General features: G+C 48.9%; 1 protein-coding gene across 1 annotated transcript in view; it reads right to left on the bottom strand.

The window, feature by feature from the left end:
- Window positions 1–23,459, bottom strand: part of TBC1D22A (TBC1 domain family member 22A) — a 346,099-nt gene extending 322,640 nt beyond the window's left edge. Inside the window, exons 1-4 of the mRNA XM_044678628.1 lie at window positions 23,374–23,459; window positions 7,653–7,709; window positions 6,381–6,730; window positions 35–214 (exon numbers count right to left, since the gene is read on the bottom strand). Of these exons, the coding sequence (XP_044534563.1) occupies window positions 35–214; window positions 6,381–6,730; window positions 7,653–7,709; window positions 23,374–23,435 (649 nt within the window). The 5' untranslated portion in view covers window positions 23,436–23,459. The remainder of the gene's footprint in view (window positions 1–34; window positions 215–6,380; window positions 6,731–7,652; window positions 7,710–23,373) is intronic.
- Between the last annotated feature and the right edge of the window lie 1,571 nt (window positions 23,460–25,030).

Raw genomic sequence — 25,030 nt, 5'->3', positions numbered from 1 at the left:
CCAACAGGGAGCCCTGCAGCAGATGAGGACTTACCAAGATCTGTGTTGGGCCCTGCCAGAAGTTGTCTAAACTTCTCCAGGCGATAGGCTTCCCTCTCTGTCAAGGCTGGTGGGCCAAGGGCATTCTTTTCATCCGATCCATAAGCTAAAGGGGCTGTGGAGGCATAAGGGAGAGACTGGGATCGCTGCAAAGGAGCTGCGTCACCGAGGATTTCTGCAAGGGGAAACGAAAAAGAGCCAATCAGTCCAGTCCCGGCTGATGTGAGGTCCCCCAGCCCCATGATTTCAGAGTCCTCTCCCACGTACAGGTTCTCTCTGATTCCGCATTTCTGAAGAGGAAGTAGAAGGTAATTTCAAGAGGCGCAGATGGCACTGTCCAGGCTGTGAAGAGGTGCCTGGAAATGCATAGAGACAGGGCATTCTGGGAATGGAAAACGCACACACGGGACTCTAGAGCCTCCCCAGCCCACCAAGCGGTCAGGGTGGCCAGGCCATCTGAGGGGAGCAGCTCTTGGTCCAAATGCCCAACCCTTTCAGCACCAAATTAAAGGTGAAGGTATCATGTCCACCCAACATGCAGGGGGTGCCAGGTCGCAGCAAGGACTGTTTCCATATACGAGTTTCTACAAAAGCACAAAGTCTAAAGCAGTGATGGCTCGCCTTTAGAGACCAAGTGCCCAAACTGCTCCCTCATGCTACATGGGAACCCCCACCTTACAGGGAGAGCAGAAGCGCTCCCGCTGGGCTGCTGGGCAAAGGGGGGGTCACGTGAGAAATGTCCTCAGGCATGCGTCCAGGGGGAGGGGAGCAGCACACTCCGGCACACATGCCATAGGCTCACCAACACAGCACTAAAGCAATGGGCACAGGAGTCGGGGGACCTGAGGTCAAGTCCCAGCCCTGCTACTGACCGTGTGACACCGGGTGGGTAATCTCTAAAATGAGATGGTTGGCTGGAATGGCAATATTAACCTAGGGCCTGTGGGCAGATTTCAGTGTCGATGAACACAGGTTTTAAAAATTACAGCTTTATTTTCACTGACCTTTAACTGAAATTTAGCATTTCCTTCAATTGCTCAAAACTCATTTCTGAGAAGGGGTCACTGCCCAGACCGCCAAAGGGTCCATGAGGCTAAGAGGTGCAGAGCCACAGCACTAGGTTGCCTACAAGGCTCCCTCCAACTCTCGGATTGGGCAGGGATAAATGTGGCATTCTGCACATTGGTGTGATGCTCAGCAGGTGCTGGTGGGCTAGCATGAACCAAGGGCTGAGGAGAGAAGAATCTCCCAAAAACTGCCGGGGTCAGGGCACAATCAGAGCACTACGTTTTCCCAGGACTCTCCACCAAGGAGAAGCAGAGGCCATGAAGTCCCATTGTGCACGGTGCAGCTGAAGACAGTGCAGAAAAGCTATCAGAGAAGAAAAGGCTAAAGAGAGCCCAAGGAAGACCATCTGTGCCCAGAGGGCTTCACGTAGGGCTGCCATGCACAGGGAAGAGCCTGAGAAGACAGCGAGCAAGTGCACCAGGCAGGCAGGCAGGCAGACAGGAAGATTTCTGCCCCATGAGCCACAGGAACTCCCAGTCATGGTAGAAGCTGCTTCTCAGGAGCCCTTTCAAGGACTCTGGGGTCACAGGGAGAAGGAGAACCAGGGAGGCCTCCTCAGACCCTCCCACTCAAACATTTCCATCACATCCCAGAGCCAATTCCCAGAGGCGTGGAAAGGAAGGCAGCCCAAAAGCCACACGGAGCCAACCGATTTAAAAGGAGACACCAGAAACCAAGCACCAGGAAGGCCTAGATAGCACAGAAGAACCATACTCCTTCTTTCTAGATGGTGTATATCTTAGCAGAAGGCCCCAGGCCAACCTGCTCATTCCACAGAGAAGTCTAGGGCCCAGGGAAGAGCAGGGAATTGCTCCGATCCATAACGGGACCAAGCATCCAAGGCAGGAGATGGACCTAGAAGCCCTCACTCCAGAGCTGGTGCCATGGAAGTAGGCCATCTCTGTAGTCCCACAAGGGAGGCAGGGGGTACCTCAAAGTGCCCCCCAGATTCTAGGGTGCTGTGCTGTCTTCTCAGATCTTTTACCCTACAAGAGTGTGTGAGGCAAGAGGGTTAGGGAAGGGAGGAAGCTTGTGGCCACATGGACATACACCAATTACTGCCATCACACTCCCACCAAGCGGGGGACAGGCAGGGCCAGGAGGGTTCTCCATCACCAAGTCCATTTACTTCAACTTAAGAACAAGGTAACCAAGGGCAGCTGGAAGCCTCAGACAATAGAGCACCAGGCCAGGAGATGGTAGGTCTCAGATACTTCCTAGCTGGGTGACCCTTGGGAGAGTCTCTTAAGCCCCACTGCCTAGCCTTCATGGCTCTTCTGCCTTGGAACCAATACTTAGTATCAATTCTAAGACAAAGGGTAAGGGCTTATAAAAAATGGAAATTTTTAAAAATAAGGTAAATGAAGCTCCAATTAAGGCCAGGAGATGCCAGATCATTCAGCAGGAAAGGGGAAGAGAAGGTTTAAACCTCTGGGCGCTGAGACATAGCCCAATGCCCTTCCCAAGTTGTGAGGTCACCAAAGAACAAGCTGCCTTTGGGGGGCTGAGAGGGGCAAGGCTCCCAAGCTCACACCGCTTTACTAACTTAAGGTTTACAAAGTGAAAATCAGAGCCTGAGCCTCTTTCCTGTCCCCAGCCCTGCCCTCTGCCACTCCACCAGACTTCCTGCCCACCCACCCACTAAATCAGTCACTTCAACAGTTCTAGAACATTCAAAGTCTGAAACCATAGCTTTGCATTTCACCTCATTTTCTTAAAACAAAAATTAAGTTTCCAGTGAAAAAATGACACCCAGGCAAGTGATGGGGCCAACAAGAGACTCTGCTGAACACGCTGATATCCATCTATTGCTGACAGCATGCTGTCAGTCTGTTAGGAATGAAAATCACTCCAGTGGCTGCTCCTTCCCACAAACTGAACTCATTAGATTCAGAATACAGACTGAAAAAACCCAATGACAAAAACCCTGAGGCTGTTGATGAAGGAGGTTCCTCTGGCCCCTGGGCAGACCGTGCCCCACTTAAACCTGCAGAGAAGGGAGGGAAAACTGGGTCCAAGGCACCTGCCTCATATCCCCTCTCCCAACCACCCCAGGCAGAGCTCTCCCCAATCCTGCCTTAGCTCAGGGTGCTGCCTTAGGGCTGGGGTCAGGGAGAGGATGGGAGTAGAGATGGGAGGGAGGAACATAGAGTGAGAATATCAATGATCCTTTTCTCTTCCACCAAGACATCTCAGCATTCAGGCAACACATGTTAATTCTGCACCAAAAGGAAAATGATGAGAAGAGAGAGAAAAGTCCCCCTCTACTTCCTGTAACTCAGGCAGGAAGGTATATAGCTCTCCTCAGTCTCATCTGATTACAATGTCCCCCACTTTCTGGTTTTGTCCCTGTAGAGTTCTGGCTGTGGGGGACCTCAGGACACCACAACTCTTACTTTAAGACTTTTGTTTCCTTGATGTGAGAAATGAGGTGTCTTCTTCACAGACCAGCAGGAGGCTGGTGTCAGGAAATAAGATGTAAGAGGCCTACAAAGGGAGAAGGATTTTGAATACAAAACCGAGGACTTGATATTGGAATCTGTAGATGGCAGGAATCACTGAAGTATATTGAATGGGAGGGGGGCAATAGGGTCATACCTGCACCTAAGAGGAAGCAACTGGACAACTAAATGGAGGAACCTGGAGTGGGGAGAAATCTGGAGCAGTCCCCTGTCCCCAGAAGCTACTGCAATGGTCCAGGCAAGAAGGGATGAGGGCCTAGATCACAGTGAGGGGCACGTTGGAGAGATGCCAAAAAGTTGCCAAAGAGAGATGCCAAAAGACCTTGGCACCTGTTTGGTAGGAAGTAAGAAAGAAGCAGGATCCCCGGTGGCGCCTACATTGTGAGTCCGGGTGACCAGGAGGAGGGTATAGCCCTGAAGAGTAACAGGGAAAGTAGGAAGAGGGAGAGTTTGGGCGAAAAGAGAATGAGTTCCATTTCAGACATGTGCCATTTGAGATGTCCAACAGGCATTCAGAGATATGAGAATTAAGGTCAGGGGAGATGTTGGGGCTAAAAAAATCAATCTGAAAGTTGTGGTCATTAAATCCATGGGAGCTGATGAGTACGGAGGGAGAGAAGAAGAGGACCCAGGACAGAGACCTACAGGACACCCACAGTGAGAGGGTACCACATGGACAAGGATCTAGCTAAGGATACTGAGAAAGAGAGAGGAAGGAGGAGAGGATCGATCGAGGAGAAGAGAGTGGTCAGGGGTTTCAAAAACTGAAGCAAGGAGAATTCTAAGGGGGAGAAGAAGAAAACATGAATATCTATTAGCACATCCAGAATACATCTTAGATAGATGAATACAAGGGTAGAGGGAGGATGCAAGCAGTGGGCAAAGGCTACCTGTCCCAAGTTAGCATGTTAGCTGCGCCTTGGAGGAAACCAGAGTCCACCAGGCAAAGAGCCAAAAGGAGGAAGAGCCAGTGCTAAGGCAGGGAGATGGGAGATGGAAGGGCCTGAGAGTGCCACAGCAAGAGGGTCAATAGGGATGGACAGCAGAACTCAAAGAAAGGGAGAAATGTGGAAGAAGTCCAGAAAGACAGGTCATGGTCAGGCCAGAAAGGACTTTCAATACCAAACAGAACTTAAGGTAACAGGGAACCACAGAGAGAGCTGAGTTGGAGAATGACCAAGTCAAAGCAGCTGGAAGGATGGCTGGGAGAGCACTGAGGAGGCTGGTGCCTGAGGGAGGCCAAGACTGGCAAGGCAGCTGACCAGGCTCAGGAGACCCAAGTGGGGAGGGAGCTCATTATTGAGACAAGAACAGACCGAGCTCAAGGCTGCCTCTCACTTTCCAACTCAGCGTGTTGCTTGGCCCTCAGCAAGTATTCCCCCAATGTTTCTGTTGTCATGGAAACAGATTCATCCCAGTAGGCTTCCAAGGGGGGCATCTGCTAGCTGCCTGCTGGCCTCCCCTAGAGCCCTACAAGTGGCTCTGGCCTCATATACCTGCAGACTCCCTCGGTCCCACCAGCTTTACTTGGCTTCCACGTTTTGTTTTCTACAGAACAAGATAAAAAAAGCCTCCTGACCCAACCAGTCAAAATGCATATCCAATTTACAGCTTCCCATTGGGCCCATGCAAGGGTTCTGGGACTGCAATGGCTGGACATCAGGGTCCAAATGGACCTTCGAGGCCACCTTTCTAAACTTCAGGGAGGTCACAACAATCAAGGAACCCACTGTGGATTAGAGCAGAGAAACCAGCAGAGCCCAGGACCCTGGGTTCCCAGCCTAGGAATCTCTCCACTGGCCTCCTCAAGAACTGCTGTAGTTACTGTCCATGCTGGAAGCCCAGACCCACAAGGCCTCCAGATTTCATGCAGGTCAGACCTCCTGGATGCTGTTCACAAGACTGTAGACAGGACTGCTCTGACTCCAACACCCAGTTCCCTGGGCATATGGCAGCTCTGCCCACCAGCCTCCGGAGCTCTGCTGGGTTTCAGTCTCAGTGATGCTGGCCTGTGAGAAGGGCCAGCATATCTCTTCTCTGATGATGATGCCCAAAAAGACAGTGTACAAGGCACACAATCCAAGGAATACCAAATTCACAAGAAAAATCAAAGCTGCCTCACCTCAGACGAACTCAAGTACTTGAAAATCTGGCCACAGATTTAACTTGAGAACCATGAACAACCTACTAAGAAGGACTTCAGATATCCCAAGGGGAAAGGGCCTCCTGGGGAGGCAGTGAGGGAAGCTTTGAGCAGAGTCTGGTGGGGCTTCTGGCCCCAAATATTTGGGTAAAGAGAAGCATGCAGGAATACTCCTTTGGGCTCAGAGGGTCTAAGATCTCTCTCTAGGTGGGCAGAAGGGCCGAATAACCCTACAGAGCCAGTGAAAGCAGTTGCCTGCCTGGCTAGAACCCTTAGCTGTCACCGTCACTGTCACTAACAATGTTACCTCCTCGACACACCTTTCTGGTACTTGAGAGAAACAGGAAAAAAAGGGAGGGGAAAAGAGGAAACAAAGCATGGGGGAAGGAAGAGGGCAAGATGGAAAAAAGGAAGGGGAAAAGGGAGAAAGTGGGTGCCAAGGATCTCTGTGCCTTGGTCCCTCACTACCATCCCCATGAAGCTCAGACAGCAAGGCCCATGCCCAAAGAGGAGGCCTTAACAGGAACACAGAGGAGAGAGACTCTAGGAACAAAACCTGCACTCCTGATCTCCACCCTTGCCAGCCACCATCATTTCCCCTAACTAGAGGCCCAGGATACTTCCCGAGCCTTGAAAGGGATGCCTCTACAGCCTGTCTGGACTATTACCTGCAGGATGGGATGTGTGACTCTCACTGACAGACTTTACTAGTCTGCCATCACTGCCTGTCCCCAAGGGGAGGTCACAGAAATGCTCGGCCTGCTCGCTGTCACCACAGACATGCCCCTCAGGCAGCCTGGGTTGTTCCTGGCAGCGACGGCTGTGGTTCTGAATAACCTGGTTGGCCGTCTCCATAACCACCTCGGTGTTCAGGCTCTCAGCCGCCATGGCCAGAAGTTCATCGTCGTCTTCCCCCACATCCCAGGCATCACTTGTGTTGCTCTCAAATTCCTGGAAAGTGCTGACTCTCTTGGGCTTCACTGGGGTGGTTGGTGTCTTGGGGACCGTCTTAATCAACCTAGAAATAAAATGCTTTTACTCATAAGTTTCCCAGGAGTCACACCCAAAAAGAGAGAATAGGGCAGCCAAGAGGCAGAAATACACAGACAGATAGACACAAAGACATGCACACACACACACACACACACACATGTTTTCAAACCTCAGTCCATCACAACACAGGAAAGACAAGGAAAAGGATCTTTGGCCTGCGTGTGCAAATGACAGCCCTGGAGAGGGAGGAAAGAGAATTCTAGGGGAGAGTTGCTGGGCTAACTCTAAGGAGATTTATAAAAGAACCCAGAGATAGCTGACTTAAGTAGAACGCTCAAATCTTTTCCAGATTTCGGCAACTAGCTTCAAACTCCTTCTCCCATCCCAGACTTTTGTCAAAGTTAACCAAGGGAGGGCAATGTGGTAGCATGGATTCCACTGCATCAGAGCTCAGGATCTCCTGGTTTCAGCTTTATCATGGGATACAAAAGAGCCTCTAAATCCTAACTGCCCAAAGGGCTGGCCCATTACCATGGGACAGGTTGAGAATGGAATCAGGGTTCTCTTTTACATGACTTCTAGAACCTCTCTTCCAGTTTTCAAAGGGAGTCACTATCACACAAGAGCACAGCAAAAGAGAGGGGAGCAAGGGTTTCACTAAGTGGTCACCAATCAAATCAACAGGCTCTGAATCACTGAGAGTCAACCACGGCTAAAGGAAAGAATGCTCAAAGTTTTGGGGAATAATGGACCAAACTCTTGCCTCTTGGCCTTTGTATGTCCCATCCCCTTCAGCATGGGAGATGGCCCTATGCCCTCTACCCACCTCCCCTAAACCCAGCCCTTGGGCTCACTCTTTAGCATCCTTTCCAGGGTGGTATGGCCTCATTACCCTCTCCAAACAAATACTCAAAAGACAAGCATTTTAGAGGTGACATTTAACTTACGTGCCATGTACTAATGGGTCAAAAGGAGGATGCTGGGCTCCATACACATGCTGGATACTATTTGAAAAGAAAAAGAAAAAGAAATTAACTTCTGACTTAACCCTTTGTCCTACTTCTTAAATGAAGAAAAAATAATATTAGCTGCTCTATAGGGCCCAGAAAACCCTCCACTGCCAGCCTTGCAGGGCTATTAGAACAGCCTGGCAAAAAGGGGAAAAAAGGAGGAAGGACAAAACACAAGCCAAGAGATACTCTGCCTGTACAATGAGTGAAAAATGAAATGGAAGCTGACAGTATCAAAAGTGCTGCCACCAGCTCCACCCCTTACCAATAAATGTATGCAAGGAGAGAAGCTCAAGCATTCAAGATGGTGCCCAAAGGATGAGTACAGAACATTGAGCCTGGGACATTTCCTACAGTAAATGAACATTAAATAGTTAAACTGAAACACAGAGCTCGTTTCCCAAAATCTCTAAGCTAGATGGGCCCTCCGCTCAGGCCAGCCCGGAGCAGAAATCTCCTCTCTAATACTTAAGTTCTCTCATCCTCAGTTTCTGGAATGAAAGAGGACGGATGTGATGGCCCCTCAGATCTCATCCAGCTCTAAGGTATGATGCTGGGACCCTGGACCAGTGATCCCCCGGTCTCTCTTTTTGTAGCTATTTTGCGCAACTCTACACTAGTCCTTTTCTTCCCCCAGTTCATCCAACCAATGTACTTTCCAGGGACCATTCCAAACCTTTTCTTCTCTCCTCAAATTCCCTCTGGTATATCCTCACCCCAGCATAGTTCAGAATTTTACCAAATACTTCCCTGAAAAAGATCAAGGCCATTCATGGCTCCCTCCTCTTTCCAACTATGTACTTCAAATTACCTCAGTTTCATCAGCTGTTCTCAGGTCTAAAAGGAAGATGCAGTCTCTCTCCTCACCAATAACAATGTGCCTTTAGTCCCAGCCCCTTTCATCTCCTCAAGGAGCCTGCCCATTCTACCATCTACCTTTGCAGCCTCTCCTCACCTTATCCACTGGCTCCTTCTCTACGCAACAGTACAGAAGGCTTCAGAAGAACAGAAGACCAAGAACTATCAAGAGGACAGTAGGGAAAAGGGGCACCCCTGAAGGGAACCAGACATCAGCCCCTCCAAGAGGTAGAAGGGGGACATGCCGAGAGAGAAGGCCACAGAAATGTATGATGAGGGCAGCGGGGAGGTCCAGGAGAAGGAGGACGGGAAAGAGAAGCCACTGGGACAGTCATGCCCCAGCCTGTCTTTGGGCATCCTGGCAGCCCTCCCCTAAGAGGCCATGGGGACAATCTTAATGACTGTCATTCCTCTTAGCTCCAATAAGAGGCTCCTGAAAGCAACATTACCATAATAGACTCTGGAGGGAAGCTGCAGGGTCAAAGTAGGTTTTGAAGAGAACAATGAGGTAATAGTGAAGGGTGGGGGGCAAGGGAAATGCAAGTATGAAAACAGAAATGAGGACAGCTACAATTTGCTGGGTATCATAAAATAAATAAAAAATTATATTACCATATTTACAATGAAATGTTTTCCCATATTTCAGAGAGATGAACCAGACAGGCAGATCATCCAGTCAGCTTTGTTTAGAGCTCATCAACCTAGCTTCTCTCTGCTGGAGTCATTACTCCATTACCCGCTTTGAGCTCCATTGTAGTTTGCTATAGACATTGAAACATGAACTAAATTTGCCATTAGGCATTTAATCAACAAGTTTCTAAGATTTATAAAATATATTCTGGAGATATAGATTTTTCTAAGGAAATTAACTCTAAAGAGCTTCAGGTCATGTATAACCCAATGGAATTGCTTGTCAATTCTGGGAGGGAGAGAGGGGAGGGAAACAACATGAATCATGTAACCATGGAAAAAATAAATAAGATTTTAAAAACTAAAATGCTTCAGAAAAAATTTGAGAAATCCCATTATTGTGACAGTAAAACATTTCTCTGTTCCCTCCTATCACCCCCAAATTGGGTAATCAGATCTACCCCATGGTAGCAGAAAGAAGAAGCCAGTATGGAATCCCAAACTGAGGGTCCAAAATGGAGAAAGCTCACAGCTACTGTCATAAGACCACAGAATTGAAGACAGACCAACCCTCTCTCTGGTTTGTGGAATCATCTAGGTAATAAGGGGCAACGCTAGGATTTCAATTCAGATTCATACACATAACAACACCTAACCTTGGGTCACTGTCAGTCTTCACTTTTCTTTTCTTGCTGAGTTGAATGATCTCTTTCAACAACTGCCTTGAGAAAGAGCCTTCCACAAAGAAGCATGCTCAAATCAAAGCCTGGAGTTCTCTGATGGATTCTCCAAAGAGAAGGGAGCTCAGAAGTCACCTTGTCAAAGGAAAGGTCTCTACTCCAATGCCACCAGTAGGTGGCAGCCCACCTCTGCTCCAATCCCTCCAATGTCAAGGAGTTGGGGTAGCCCACTCCATCTCTGGTCCCTCTGTAGATTCAAAAGGAAGCTCTCTCCCAGGAACTCCCAGCATGATGACTCTTGTTCTTAAGGTTGAACAGAACAAGGCTAGCCTCTCCTCCCCGGGACAGGCCTGCAGTCGTCTGAAGCCGGCTGTGTGGTCTCACCAAGAAAAACAGTCTCACTTCCTCCAATGTACCCTCCCCAAACAGTACCATTTTTTCTTGTTTACTTCTCTCTAGTCCCTACTCAGCTTGGTCAACATGTCTCCTACAAAATGGTAACCAGAACTGCATCTAATTTCCCAGATGTTGCTACACTTCCTGATGACCCAAACCTGCAGGAACCAAGAGTTGGGCTTCCCCACACATCCCTTATTTCTGTGCAATAAAATATAGCTAAATTATTAGATAAGCAAATTAAATGGCACTTTAGCCTCCCAAATTCTAAATCATTTCAAAAATAATCAATTCAATCATTTCTAGCATCCCTCGTCTTTTTTTTTATTATTATTATTTAAGGAACACAGAGATTTAAGTCTTCTTCAAAGTACCTTTGTCTACTCTTCTACTATTTCCAACGGCTGGCTGGCTGTAGGACAGGAAATTAACAGAAGGCAGAGATTAACTCTTAAAAAATAAAACGAAAACAAGGTCTGACACTGGACAAAAATTTTACAAAGGCATTAAAGCCTTCAATGAAACTGCAACAGCACTTAAATAAGAAAAATACCCAGAATCCCTAATTAGCACAGAAGCATTCATTCCTGTTCCTAAAGTCTCACAGGAAGTAGGAACCAAGTTGGAAATCAACTCAAAACAAGAGAAGTGGCAGCTTCCCTCCTTCCCCCCCAAAACAGCCAATTCTTGCTTATCTTGGCCAAAGGGGAGAACTTTAGGGCTCACCCAATGAAGTGAGGGCTTGTGCCCTCATTCAAATACTGGGGGGCAGAAAGAACTCCATCCATCACTCCTTCCTGCCTTGTCCATACCTCTAATGGGCTGGCAAGTCCCTCCATTGCTGAAGACTAGGATGAAATGGCAACCAGCTGGGAGCAGAAATTCTCTTCAAATGGCCCCCTTCTCATCTTTTCTCATCTTAGACTTATGCCAACATGGAGCATTTTCCTACCTTTGGCCCTGCTGGACCCTTCACCTCTTGGCTTCCCTCAATTCCTTCAAGATTCAGCTCAACTCCCCCCTTAGGCCAGGCCCAACCTCGGCTGCCCCTCACTGGGGCCTTTCTCCCTCCCTAGATTACCTTTTTTTCTATGATAATGAGATTAAATCTGCCCTGCCCATCTTTAGATTTAATCACCAAAGGTGAAAACATCTCCATTTGACTCACAAGTTGTGGGTCTGTAACCCACAGTGTGCTAGGGTGAGTAACAAATCAGAATTTACTGACTGCCTCCTGGGCAATCCTAAGAAAAGTGTCTGTTGTGATTGGACACAAAAACTAAGAGGAAGGCACAGGAAGTGACACAAAAGAGGCCCCTTTAAAAAGAGAGAATTGAGGGCAGCTGGGTAGCTCAGTGGAGTGAGAGTCAGGCCTAGAGACATGAGGTCCTAGGTTCAAACCCGGCCTCAGCCACTTCCCAGCTGTGTGACCCTGGGCAAGTCACTTGACCCCCATTGCCCACCCTTACCAATCTTCCACCTATGAGACAATACACCGAAGTACAAGGTTTTAAAAAAAAAAAAAGAGAGAGAGAGTTGAGTGAGCCAGGGTCTTCTGGTTCTTGCTTGGACGTGGAGGAGCTCTGGACCTGGGACCCTGAGACCTTGGTGAGACTGCTCTTAAATCTCTCTTAGTACTACATGTGGTGAGTGAAGAAGGCTGACTCCTTTAACCTCCCAGGAGGTACTAGCCTCTGGGAGGCTCCCTTGATTGGGAAAAGCCCTTGTAGCTAAACCCCTTGTTAATTGACTTTTAGGCTCTGGCTGGGCTTCTGGAGCCCTGCTGGAGTAAAGCCCAGACTTGCATACAAATTTCTTATTCTTCCCTCTTCTCATCTCTCTACTTCCACTCTCTCCTATATTTTGTAAATAAACTTTCATAAAAGTCATTTTGACTTGAGGTTATTCTTTAATTGGGAACTGATAATTATTCAATTCTCTGGCAACCTAACCTTTTAATATATTTAACCAAAAAGCCCCCTTTTCCCCTTACATTTCACATCTGCATTAGACAAATTCCTTGAGGGCAAGGCCTGTTTTTACCTTTCTTATCCAGAGCCCCTAGCCACCCCATAATTGCTTAGCTGGCTGACCAATAAGCTAGATTAACAAAGGAAATGGGAAGAATCTAGGAGCTGGGAGGGACCCCATTCTGTCCCACTCACACCAGAACAGACATAACCTCCACAAGGGATTTCCCCAAGAACTAAGACTAAGCTAATTTGGACGCCCTCAGTCAACAAGGCTAAGACTGTTTTAAAAACCAATACAGAAAATGATCTGGAGGAATGTAGGGAAGTACCACAGCCACTTCCATCTCCATTCCCTAGTTTTTTGTGCCCTCTGAGGCCAAAGCTGGCAGAAAGAACTGTCTCTCAGCCAAGAACTTAGGTGAGGGTCAGCAGCTCATCATTTGAATGAAATGGGTTTACAGTCAGGAGAACTGGAACAGCAGAATGTCATTTTTTTTTTTTTTTTTTTTTTGCTGTCTGGCTAGAATGAAGATGGAAGGCAGCTGAATGTCAATCACCCCACTCCCAAAAAGCACTGGGAAGCAGATACACGCGATAACAAGTAAGCCACAGAGTCTGATGAAACAGAGTAGATACAATCATAGGAAAGGAGGCAGATCTAGAGTGGAAGGACCAGCCAGGGTTCTAATTCAAGTTCTCCCAATTTCACTTGTCTGAGTGCTAGCTCCCCAGTTAAAGTCTACAAACCAGGCCCATACTAAGAAACTCCTCCCTAGTAAAAGAAAGGCTTGGGCCAGATAATTTCTGGGGTCTCTATGACCCTAGAAGCAATACTTACTTATGATGGGCCAGGCTTAGGCCTGAGGAGACAAGAAAGTCTAAAATCCAAAGTCCCTTCCTCAAACAACTATGTGCATACAAGATAAAGAAGGGAGACAAAGATCATCTTTGGAAGGCAAGGTCCTACCAGTCCTACCAATTAGGAGGCCTGGGGAAGGATCCCTGTTCAAGACAGGATTTGAGCTTAGTCTTTGTGGAAGCTGAGAGGTAGAGGAAGAAGGAGAGAATTCCTGGCATCAGGGACAACCAGGGAAAAGACACTAGGCTAGGAAATGGAGTATTGGGTATAAGGAACAGCAAAGAGGCCAGTGTCATTGATTAAGGAGAATGTGGAGGGCAGCCAAATATAAGATAGGAAAGGTAGGAAGGGGCCAAGTGACAAAGAACTTCAAGTGAAAGTGTGTCTATTTGATCCTAGGGGAAGCACTGGAGGTTACAGAGGAGGGGAGTGATCCAGAGGATGGACTGTGGGGAGAGACTAAAGCAGGGAACCAATCAGAATGCTACTGCAAAATGAACACACAAACATACCAACTGGCAGGCCCTTTGGAGCATCAGGAAAACCAGAGACTTGACTTCCAAAGTGGCCTGTGGCCCTATGACTTAAAGCCTAGGAACTCACGGCCCTCAGTCTCTTCTTTGCATAAGGAGACAGGGGAAACAAGAGGATCCTTGAAAATCCTTCTGGCTTTGATGCTCTAGGCTTCTAGACTAACCTCCCTCTATGGAAGGGAACAAACAGGTACAGGATCCAATGAGTTCCAGATCTGAATTCCTATGGGATGCCCTATATGCTCCCTCCCTCATTCACCAGGACCAAGAAAGTTAGATTTATGGGGAGCTTCTAACCCCAGGGCTCAGCAGTGTCTGACCCTGGCACTAAGGGCCTTAATGAATGCCAGCTAACCTCAGTGAGTAGAAGGTGAGACCATGGAGATGCTGACAGGTCTTCACAGAGATTAAACCTGCCCCTGCTGGACCCAAGGGAGCAAATACCCTATTTACTTTTTAAACTCTCAGGGCTTTAGGTAGAATTTCTGTGGGAATCTTCAATAGTCAGGAAATTTACTCAAAAAGAAGAAAGGGGGAAGGGGAAAGCAAGGACAAAGGTTAAGGCTTGCTCTCAGGCAGTAGAAACCTGGAAACAGGCACCAAGATAAAAAAAAAAAAAGATCTACTGGCATCCCCCTTTATACCTTCAGCCTGCAAAATGAGTCACTGATGAAGCCTAAGAGAAGCAGCTTGGCTGGTTGGTGAAGGAAGCCTGAGATCAAAGGCATTATTCCTGGGAATGGAATGACACTCAATTCCCTTTGGCCCTGGTAAAGCAAGGCCAACTCTGGCCTCAAGTTTAGGTCAAAATCTGCCCCACACTGTATTAAATGCCAACTCTGTGCCAAACCCTGTGCACCATGGAGAGGATCCCATTACCCAGGAACAACCCTGTAACTGCCTTCAAGGATATGCCTTACCAAGATAAGCACAACCCAAGGGAGACTGTGAGGAGGCAAAAGAGAGAGGAAATATGATGCCTGTGAGATCCCTGCATTCAAAGCAAAAAGCCTTTATTGGGGAGTGGGGGTTGGGGGGATGACTCTGTCCGTGGTGCTGAGGATACAAACTCAAACATCAAACTCCAAATCTCCACAGAGGCTTGTCTCAGGCAGGAACAATCCCAGAAGAACTAAGTACTCAACCCAAACAGCTTCTTCAAGACACAAAGAGAAAGAAGATGGGGCCAGGCCTGTTCTGAAGGGACCAGGATCCTAGGACCTGTAGTCTCCTAGGCATTTCAAGGGTACTTTGCCTTCCAAAGAGCTTCTAGACAAGGAGCAAACATCCTCCTCCTCCTTTTCCTCCTCCTCCTTAAATTGGTTCCTAATCCCACTCTTCATAATGGCTGTCCCAGATCTTCTCTTATCCAAGACTGCCATCACATTGGCTGGCAGATGACCATCACAGTTCACCTAAAAAACAGCCCATTTGCCAAGAACTTTCTCATTTCCCATCACTTGGGCATCACCTGATGAAGTGGCCCTTCTCTTTGCCAAGGCAAATCCCTCTCCTCAAACTCTTAATCCTACTCCCTCCCACCTTCTCCAGAAAACTAGTCCCATTTTCCTCTCTCTTATCAGATTCTGTCTACCAGCTTCTTCCCTGCTGCCTATAAATGCTTCCGTGCCTCCTCCACCTTTTAAACAGCCCATTTTATCCACGATCTCTTCTAGCTATATATAGACCTGTGTCTCTCTTTCTATCTCAGTTAAATTCCTTAAGAAATCTGCTTATTCTCAGAACATTCCTTTCCCTCCTTTCCCTCAGCATCCAAGCTCATCCTTCTACTCAAACCGCTCCCTCCAAAGTCGCCAAAGATCCACAGTCATACTGAATGGCCTTTTCTCAACCTTCATCCTTCTCCTCCAGGACATCTCTACTCCAGTCCTTCATGACACTGTTCTCTTCTGATTCTCCTCCTCTCTGTCCAAGCCCTCCTTCTCCATCTCCTTGCTGGTTCTTCATACTGGTCCTGCCCATCAGCCACAAGTAACCCCCAGAGTTGCGGTACCTCTACTATCTCCCTTGATAGCCTCATCAGCTCCTATGGGTTCATTTCTCATCTCAATGCTGATGACACCCAAATCTTTATATCCAGGTCTAGTCCCTGCAAAGCTACTACAGTCCCTGCTGACCCTTGGATCTCTCCAATTCAACATATCCAAAACAGAACTTACACTCTTCTCTCCCACCCAACCCCCAATGGCAGGCCCACTATGCCAGGACTCACACTGAATCAAGTTCTGTTCTCTTCTTCTGAGCAGTGCTCAGCTCACCAATCACCCCATCTCTCCAGGCAAGGCCTTCAGACAGAATTAATCTCCATCTCCATCCCTCCACAACCCAGTGATCATTCTTCTAAATAGTCCTTTACCAACAAGGTAGATCTAGGAATGACCAAGGGGGTATAAAGTACCAAGTCTAGAATCAGAAGAGCTCCCTAAGAGGACAGTTAGGTGACTCAGAGGATAAAAAGCTAGGCTTAGAGATAAGAGGTCCTGGTTTGAAGTATGGCCTCAGATACTTTCTAGCTGTGTGACCCTAGACAAGTCACTTAATCCTCATTGCCTAGCCCTCACATTCTTCTGCCTTGGAAACAATTCACAGTATTGATTCTAAGATAGAAGGTGAGGGATGGAATGGAGGGAGGAAGGGAGGGGGGGAAGAAGGAAGGAAGGGAGGAAGGACCTAATATTAGAACTTTTCATGTATCTTGAGATATGAAGGGTTCTCCCTCCTCCAAGGTCTTTACATGTAGAGGCTAGTGAAGTAGTACACAGAGCAGTGGGCCTGGAATCAGCAAGACCTGAGTTCAAATCCCACCTCAGACACAAGTCATTTTTCATCTCTGAGCCTGTTTCCTCATCAGTAAAATGAAAATAATAATAGTACCTACCTAGATGTTGAGAAGATAATATTTGTAATGCACTTCACAAACCCTAAAGCACTCTATCAGCCATTAAATTACACTAAGGATTCCATATGAATACAATTTGGACTGGATTAAGGTCAATTAAGCAATGAGCATTTATTAAACAACTTCTATGTACCAGTCATTAGGCTAAGCCAGTGATGGGCAAACTTTTTAAAGAGGGGGCCAAAGGAAAGGAAATGCTCATCTCTCAGTCTGTTTCTAAGGCAACTCTTTCGAAGTTTCATTGTATTGCATCCTATCCTACTCATTGTATTCATCAGATTAGGAATAATGTACTGTGGCCAGATAGAACATTTCAGGGGGCTGCATCTGGCCCACAGCTAGTTTGCCCATCACTGCAATAAGCAATAGGGTCCCTGCCCTCCAGGAGCTCCCAGGCTAGCAGAGGCAACAACATGCAAACAAGATGGAGGTAGAACAAACTGGAGATAATCACCAGAGAAAAGACACTAACATGAAGGAAAAGGCTTCCTGCAGAAGTTATTATGTGAGCTGAGTGAACAACCCCAGGGAGATGAAGAAGAGGTGGGGATTAGAGCAGTCCCAATATGGGGTCCCACCAGTGCAAAGGAAGGTTGACAACAAAGGGGGAGTCATGTTAACAGAAACTCCCAAGGGGCCTGTGGGACTGGTTTGGGAGTTTCTGGAGGCAAGTAAAGGGGAAGAAGCCCACACTGATGGTGGGGATTCACTGGAGGAATGGGGAAGTTCAGAATGGGGAGGGGGAGGAGGAAGAAGAGAATTAATTGTTTTGGATATGTTGAGTGGGAAAAGTCCAAGGGGAAGCTGGGACTGTAGCTTAGCAGAGACTGGACCTGGATGTAGAGATCACATCATTGGCATTGAGATGATAAATAAACTCATGAAAGCTGATAAGATCACCAAGGGAGATAATAGAGGGACCAGAGTCCTAGGGGACACCCATGGTTAGTGGGCAGGAGGACCTGGGTGTCCTGCAGAGATGAGGAGGGAGAGTGCTCCAGACAATAAGCCCAGAGTTGGAAGATGAAGAGTCTTTTTTGTGGAACATGCAGGAAGTCAGGGTCATCAGATCAAAGAGCATATGTCCAGGAATCAAGTATCAGAGAAAACTGACAAGGTAAGAGGGGGGCCACGTTTTGCAGTTATATTTTAACCTAAAGCCAGAAGGGAGCCCCTGGAGTTGAATGTGCAACTTTTTGACACTGTCAGACCTTCCTTTAGATCAGTATGACAGCTGAGTGGAAGATGGACTTGAGTGGGAAGAGACCAGGCAGACCAATCAGAAGGCTACTGCAATAGGCCAAGTGTGAAGTGATAAGAGCCTGAACCTTCATCCCAGGGTGCTAGCAGTGTCAGAGGAGAGAAAGGGCCACAGGGAGAGATCACAAAAGTGGAAACAATTGGTCTTGGCAAAAGACTGTATATGGGGGCAGGGGAGGGGGTGAAAGAGAAGGAATAGAGACTAATACCCAGGCTGAGTCATGGATGACTGAGGGAATGGCTGTGGTCTGAAGAGCAGAGGTTTTTTTGGTTTTTGTTTTTGTTTTTTTTTACCCCTTAACTTCTGTGTATTGACTTATAGGTGGAAGAGTGGTAAGGGTAGGCAATGGGGGTCAAGTAACTTGCCCAGGGTCACACAGCTGGGAAGTGTCTGAGGCCGGATTTGAACCTAGGACCTCCTGTCTCTAGGCCTGGCTCTCAATCCACTGAGCTACCCAGCTGCTCCTGAAGAGCAGAGGTTTTAAAGGGAAAGGTAATGAGGTAGGTTGTGGACATGTTGAGGTTAGGATGTCTTATAGGATCTCTAGCTCAAAACATCTATTAGGCATGTAGAAATTTGAAACTGGAGATCAGGAGAGAAATTTAGACCTGGGTAAATGAATCTGAGAATCATGTGAATTGACAAGAGGAATCCATGGGAGCTGACAAGATCACCAAGTGAAATAATATGAAGGAGGGGAAGGGAAGGAAGGGAAGAGGGGAGGGGAGGGCCCAAGACAGAGCCTGGAGAGAACACCTCCATTTACTGGGTAGGATCTAGATCAGTGATGGTGAACCCTTTAGAGATAGTGTTTGGCCCCACCCCCACCCAGCAAGGAGTGCCAGGCACACCCCCCTTACCCCACACAGGGGAGGGAGAAAGTGCTCCCATTGGGCTGCTGGGTGGAGGGGCAAGTGAAATGAGGAATGTCCTCAGTGAGTATAGAGAAGGGGAGGGGTGTGTGGCCTGAGCACTCTGCTCCCCTCTAACTCTGCTGCCTGTGAGCCGCCCACCTTACCCCCTGTGCACTCCCATTGGGCTGCTAGGCTGCTGTGCAGGGGGGTGAGGGGGCTGCTCCATCAGAGTCCCTCTGCCTTTCTAGTAACGAACTGGGGTGGGGAGGGGGCTGGGGCTGGGGCCAAGGCAGTGACCACAGAGAGAGACCTCTGCATGCCATCTTTGCACGTGTGTCATAGGTTTGCCATCACTGACCTAGATGAAGAACTAGCAAAGGAGGCTGAGAAGGCACAAGCAGACAGAAGAAGAAAGAGAAGCAGAAGAGACAAATGTCCTGAAAACCTAGGGCAGTGTGCATCAAGAAAAAGAGGATGAACAACAGTGTCAATGGCTGCAGAGAAGCTGAGCAGATGAAGAGAAAAAAAAACAATGGGTTTGTTCATTAATAATTACTGGTTGGAACTGCTCATTGGCTATAGCAGGAAGGGGGGGAGAAAAGGGGAGGGAAAGAACATGAATGATATAACCATGGAAAAATAGTCTAATTAATTATTTAATAACTTAATTAAAAAATAAAGAACCAAAAAAAATCACTGGTAATTGTGGAGAGAGCAGTCTTGGTTGAACGGTGGAGTTGGAAGTCAAGATTGCAATGAATTAAGAAGAGAGTGGAAGGAAAGGAAGTGGAAGCATGATTGCAGATGGAGCTCTCAAGGAGTTGAGCCACAAAAGGGAGAAGAGCTCTGGGATGACAACCATAGGAATGGATCAGGGAGATAGGTGGTAAGGAAGCAGTTGGTCTCAAGGGAAAGACTGAAGATAAGTGGGAGAATAGGAATGACAGACAATCTACTGGGTTAAGACAGATAGAATGGGGTCACTTGTGCATCCAGAGGGGTTTGCCTGACCAGGAAAAGGGCCCCCTTCATGTGATATGAGTAATGGAGAAAGTGGCAGAAGGCATGATGTGAGATGAAGAGAGAAGAAAGATCTTTAAAACAGTCTCAAAATGTTCAGCAAAGCATGAGGTGCATCCAACTCTGATTCTGTAACTCCGCAAAACTGCTCACAGGGGACAGCTGGGTAGCTCAGTGGATTGAGAGCCAGGCCTAGAAACAGGAGGTCCTAGGTTCAAATCTGGCCTCAGACACTTCCCAGCTGAGTGACCCTGGGCAAGTCACTTGACCCCCATTGCCTACCCTTACCAATACACAGTATTGACTCCAAGACGGAAGGTAAAGGTTTTTAGAAAAATTAAAAATTAAAAAAAAATTGCTCACAGTTTTGACCAGGGGGCAATCAGCCCAGTCCTAGACACAGCTAATCCACCCTGGGCAGCAGACCCAGGGTGGCACGTGGGAATGTTCAAAAACCTGCCCTGGTCAAAGAGCTGAGGAGTACCAGGGTTGCCATGCAACGCCGATCTGCTCTCCAGCCTCCAAAACTAGCTCTCCCTTAACTAAAGCAGATGGCTTCTGCCCAAGGATCAAGGTCAACCATCAAAGTCATCAGGGTTGGCCATGAGAATGTCCCACTTTGAGTATGGTGCCAGACCTGGACCAGCCATTGAGATCCCAGGCAGCTTCACCACTATCCCTGGAATAAACATTGAAGGATGCTCCCCTCCAACCTTACTGCCTAGAAGTTTACCTTCTGAATTTAAGCAAATCAGGCAGCAAAGACCTCAAGCTCCCAGCTTTGGTTGCTACTGGGAGTGTACAGAGTGTAACATAGGCTGTGGAGGCTCTAGACACCAGGCAGGTGACTGCCCACAATGGACCCTTGACAGATTAGGGCCAGCACCTAATCCAGTGCACACCAGCATTCCCCCTCTCTAATTTTACTACCTCTTTGATTTTACCTATCGCCAACTCCACTTGGCACAGATGCCAAAGTTCCTCAGGCACAAGCCAGACCATGTCCGCTAATACCGCCTTCTTGACTGAGCACTGAGGGTTCGTTCCCACAGGCTCCCTCCACTCTCCTCTTCCAGTCTTATTCCATAATGCCAACCCCCAACCCTCACTGGACAGTTAGGTGGCACAGTGGATAGAGTGCCAGCTCTGGAATCAGGAAGACCTGAATTCAAATCCAATCTTGGGCACTTCCTAGCCTATGCGACCCTACAAAAGTCACTGCTTGCCTCAGTTTCTTTACCTGTCACATGAACTGGAAAAGTAAATGGGAAACCCCTCTAGTGCCTTTGCCAAGAAAACTCCAAATGAAGTCACAGAAAGTTAGGCATTATTGAAACAACTAAACAAATTGCTCCATGCTCTGGCAGACTGATCTATGGCTGTCTGAGAATACAATGACACACTCATTCCCATCTCCATGCACCTCCATATGGGCCCTCCCCTCACCTGGGCTCAGCTCACCTTGGACCCTCCCTGAGCCCCCAGTGAGAAGTATTCTCCCCAGAGACTGCCGTGCCTCAAACACTGCACTGTGTCCAAAGTCTCCTTTGCTGTCTCCTAGTCCCAAACCCTCAGCTTAGCTCCCTGTCTGCAGGAACCAGTCTGTTCCTATATGCATTCCTGGCACACAGAACATCACAGGGACTCCCTCCCATTCCCACCCTGCACAGTTCTGCCCTGACCACAATGAGGGGGAGCCCCTGTGGCCCAGCAGCCAGTCTGATTGGCAAAGCCAGTGTGAGGGATACACAGGCAGCCAAGTAGTCAAGGGTCCCTGAAAGAACAGAGGGCTCAGGAGCAGGGGGGTCTGCCCACAGTGGGTTTGAGCAAACATAGGAATGTCCTGAAAGCAGCTAGAAGAAGCACATCCTCACACAGACAGAGAACTTCAAGGTTCACCCATTACACAACCATTTTACAAAAGTCACCTTACCTCCCTAGGGCTCTGACTGGCCAACAGACTCAAGGATCCCCTGCACTCCCCACTTCCCTAGTCACCCAGCCCCTCCATGGCAGAGGCAGGAGTCAAGGCCAGGCCTGAGCCTGAGGCCAGCCCTTTCTCCCTCCTGGGGTCATGGATAGAGATACCAAAATGGCCAAGATCATCAGGTGAGACAATGAGAGTAGAGGAGAGAGGGAGAGACAGACAGACACAGAGACAAAAACAGAGAGGCCTAAAGGTGACCCCAAGGAAAGACCCAAGAGCTCAAGAGCCTCCTTCCACCTCACAACTCTAAAAAGGAGGATAGCTCTCTGCAGGTCCCCAGCTGCCAGGTGGTCCCCACGACTTGCCAGAAGCACACTCCGGCCAGTTTATAACAATTGCTGTGTCCATTCCAAGCCTGAGGTCAGGAAGTGAGGACCCCCTCCCAGGTCCGGCCCACCCAGTGGCACCCAAGTCAAAAACAGGAAGTAGCAGAGGGGTCAGGTCACAGCCACCAGCCTTCCCATCCCAACAAAGCTGAAAGTTTCAGTTCCTCCAGACCAAGGTCCTCCTGGAACTTCACCCAAGCAGAGCTGCCCAGGGATCAGGGCTGGGAGGGACTTAAAGAGTCAGGAAAAGTGGGATCCCTAAGACCCCTGATAAACCAGGGTTCTCCTCCTCCTCCACACACCCCTCCAGGTGCCCTGGACCAGTCAACCAGCCTTCTCACTGAATGTATCTGTGACTTGGTTTGCCTCCCTGAAGAATGGGGGCAGTGACTTATTCTCTCCCTCATCCCACAGTTCATCAGGCTTCTAAGTGGCAACTTAGCAAAAAAGTGTCAGAAAGGGCAATCCAGAGTCCAATCCCTGCTGCCTGGGCTGCCTACCAGGCCTCCATTTCACCCCTGTGGAGTCAGGGGCTACAGCCCCACCTCTGCCCAGTCACTCCAGACCTCAGTCTTCCTGACTACAAAATGGGTTTGACAGCAAGAGGTCTGCAGACTTAGCACCCTTTGTCCAGTCAGGAAGCCATGAGCATCTGCCCAAGGCCCCAGAGACTTAAGGAGACCCTGAGGCCAGAGGGAACAGAGGCCCCAACTTTGGTCCAAGGCCCTTTCCTCTGCCTCACTCGGCTAGGTCCAGGAGCAATGGCGCTGTTTGGGGGCGAGAGCTGGGGGTTCAAGGATAGGGAGTACTCCCTCATCCTACACCCCTGGTTACAGAGGAGTAAAATGAGGAGGCGGGGAGAAGGTGGAGCCAGGATGGCAAAGAGTTCTCCTCCAAATTACTGGGGGTTAGGGCGGCCTGGGGCTTGAGACCCGCGTCTGTCAGGATAGGGTAGGGACCCCCAAAGGAACAGGGAGTGCCTGGTCCCTGCAGGTACAGAAGAGGTGGTCAAGTCCCTGGGAAGGGGTCCCGAAAGTATCAAGCGCCCCCCAGTTGCAGAGGGGGAAACTGAAGCCCAGGGACGTCGAGACCCCAGGGAAGTCACGAAAAAGGATTAGAAGTGCCTCTCCGTTACAAAGGGGGAAACTGAGGCTCGGGGACGTCAAAATTGTGGGAGACTGCTCCAGAGAGCGTCCCTCTCAACGTACAGAGGGGGAAACTAAGGTTGATCAAGGTGGGAGGGGCAGACCTCGGCCCCTCCCGTCTGTCTGAATCTCAGTCGCTCCCTTCGCCAAATGGGGGGTTCGGGAGATGCGCGCTGACCCCTGACCCCTGACCCTCGCCCCCACCGCCCCGCCCACCTGCCCGGGAGCCTGTGGCTGCTCCGCTTCCAGAACTGCCTCCGCGCCCCGTCGCTGGCCATGGTCTCTCCGCATCCCTCGGGCTGCCCGACGACGCGTCCCGGAGGTGGCCAGGCCTGATGCCAGTGCTGTCCGTCCCGGCCCAGCCGCCACTGCCCCCCCCCCAAGCCGCCGATCCCCTCCGAGTCCGGCGTCCAGCGGCGCTTCCGCCTCCAACAGGAAGTTTGACTCGCGGGAACGGAAGTCCCGCCTCTGCTCCCCTCCAGCTCCCCCTCCGTGCATGGGCGGGGACGTACGTAGGACGCACGACGTCCGACGTCATATAAAAGGATCCTCTGCCGCCCAGCGGTTTAGTGGGAGCTGTGGCGAAGGTGGAACAAGTTTGGTTTTGTTGTTGAGGTAGTGGAGAATCCGGCGATGCCGTGGCGCTAGGGATGGCCGCATCGAGAAGCCGGGAACAGCGAGGAAACTGGGGACCCCCTTGAGGATTCGGTCCAGTTTAGGGGGACAGACGAGCCTCTGAGAGAGTCTCCTCGTAAAGACCTGGATTTGGGTGAGAAACCAGCATCTCTTCCGAAAGGACCGAAGAGCCCGTGTTCTCAAGGAATCAAGTAAGGGTCAAGATGGGCTGGGGAGGAAATCGAGCGAGGAAGAAGAGGACTCCTTGGGGGTGTCACCTTAGATCTCCCCTCCCGCACAGAAGAAGGGGGAGAGGACACCGGCTCCTGGAATTCAGGACAGTGAAGCCCAGCAGTGGGAAGGAGTGATGGGGAGAAGAGGACCAGCCAGGCCATAGAAAGGACCCAGACCATTGGAAAATGGGCAACACCAGGAAAGATGGAAGCAGATCCAAAAGAGACTTGAGGAGTGGCATAGAAGCTCCTCCATAGAGAAAACTTTCAGGCCCCCTCAGGCACTTAACTAGCTCTGTGACCCTGGACAGGTTACTTTTCCTAACTTTGCCTCAGTTTCTCCATCCACAAAATACTCCAGTGCCTGCCCGTGATAGGAAGTTTCTTCCCACCAGAGAGGTTGGCAGATAATGTGACAGCCTTTGGACTGTGTCAGGTTTCCTGTTAAGAGTAAGAGGTGGGGAAGTCGAGTAGTTTATTAACTGAATTGAAGGTTACTGAGGGATGGAAGGAATGGGATCAGTTTGGCTGGAGAATGGGGGGGAGGGGGCACAGGGTTAAAAGTATATGTGGTACAATAGATACCTCTAATGGCTTCTAGTAAACAGTATGCCAAGTAAGAGAAGACATCCTGGATATTCACTGAGTGTCAGAAGGATAGCATGGGCGTTTCCCCAAGACATAAGATGACATTGCATCTAGGAGGAGAAAGCTTGTCTTCCCTGTTAGATTCTGGGCTGCTTCAGTACAGGGCTGTTTTAACTCTTCTTGTATCCCTATCACTTGTCTAAGTTCCTGGCACTAAGCAAGTCCTTAATGTCTCTTGATTGATTCCTTCCCTTAGATTCAATGAAGCTGTATGAAAGAAGAACCTTCTGAGGAAGGTCATCCAAATGTATTGATGTTTCCCAAGTCCACCCAGGTCTGCTCCAATAATTGGGACAAGCAGTTGTTGAGAAATAAGCAAATATCAGCAGACTTTTCAGCCTTAAGCTTGAAAAGATAGGCCTTCCTCCATTCTTGCC

The sequence above is a fragment of the Gracilinanus agilis genome, chromosome 5 (genome assembly GCF_016433145.1).
Source record: "Gracilinanus agilis isolate LMUSP501 chromosome 5, AgileGrace, whole genome shotgun sequence".
NCBI lineage: Eukaryota > Metazoa > Chordata > Mammalia > Didelphimorphia > Didelphidae > Gracilinanus > Gracilinanus agilis.
Note: the sequence above shows the minus strand (reverse complement) of the source record. Positions and strands in the feature narration are given on the sequence as shown.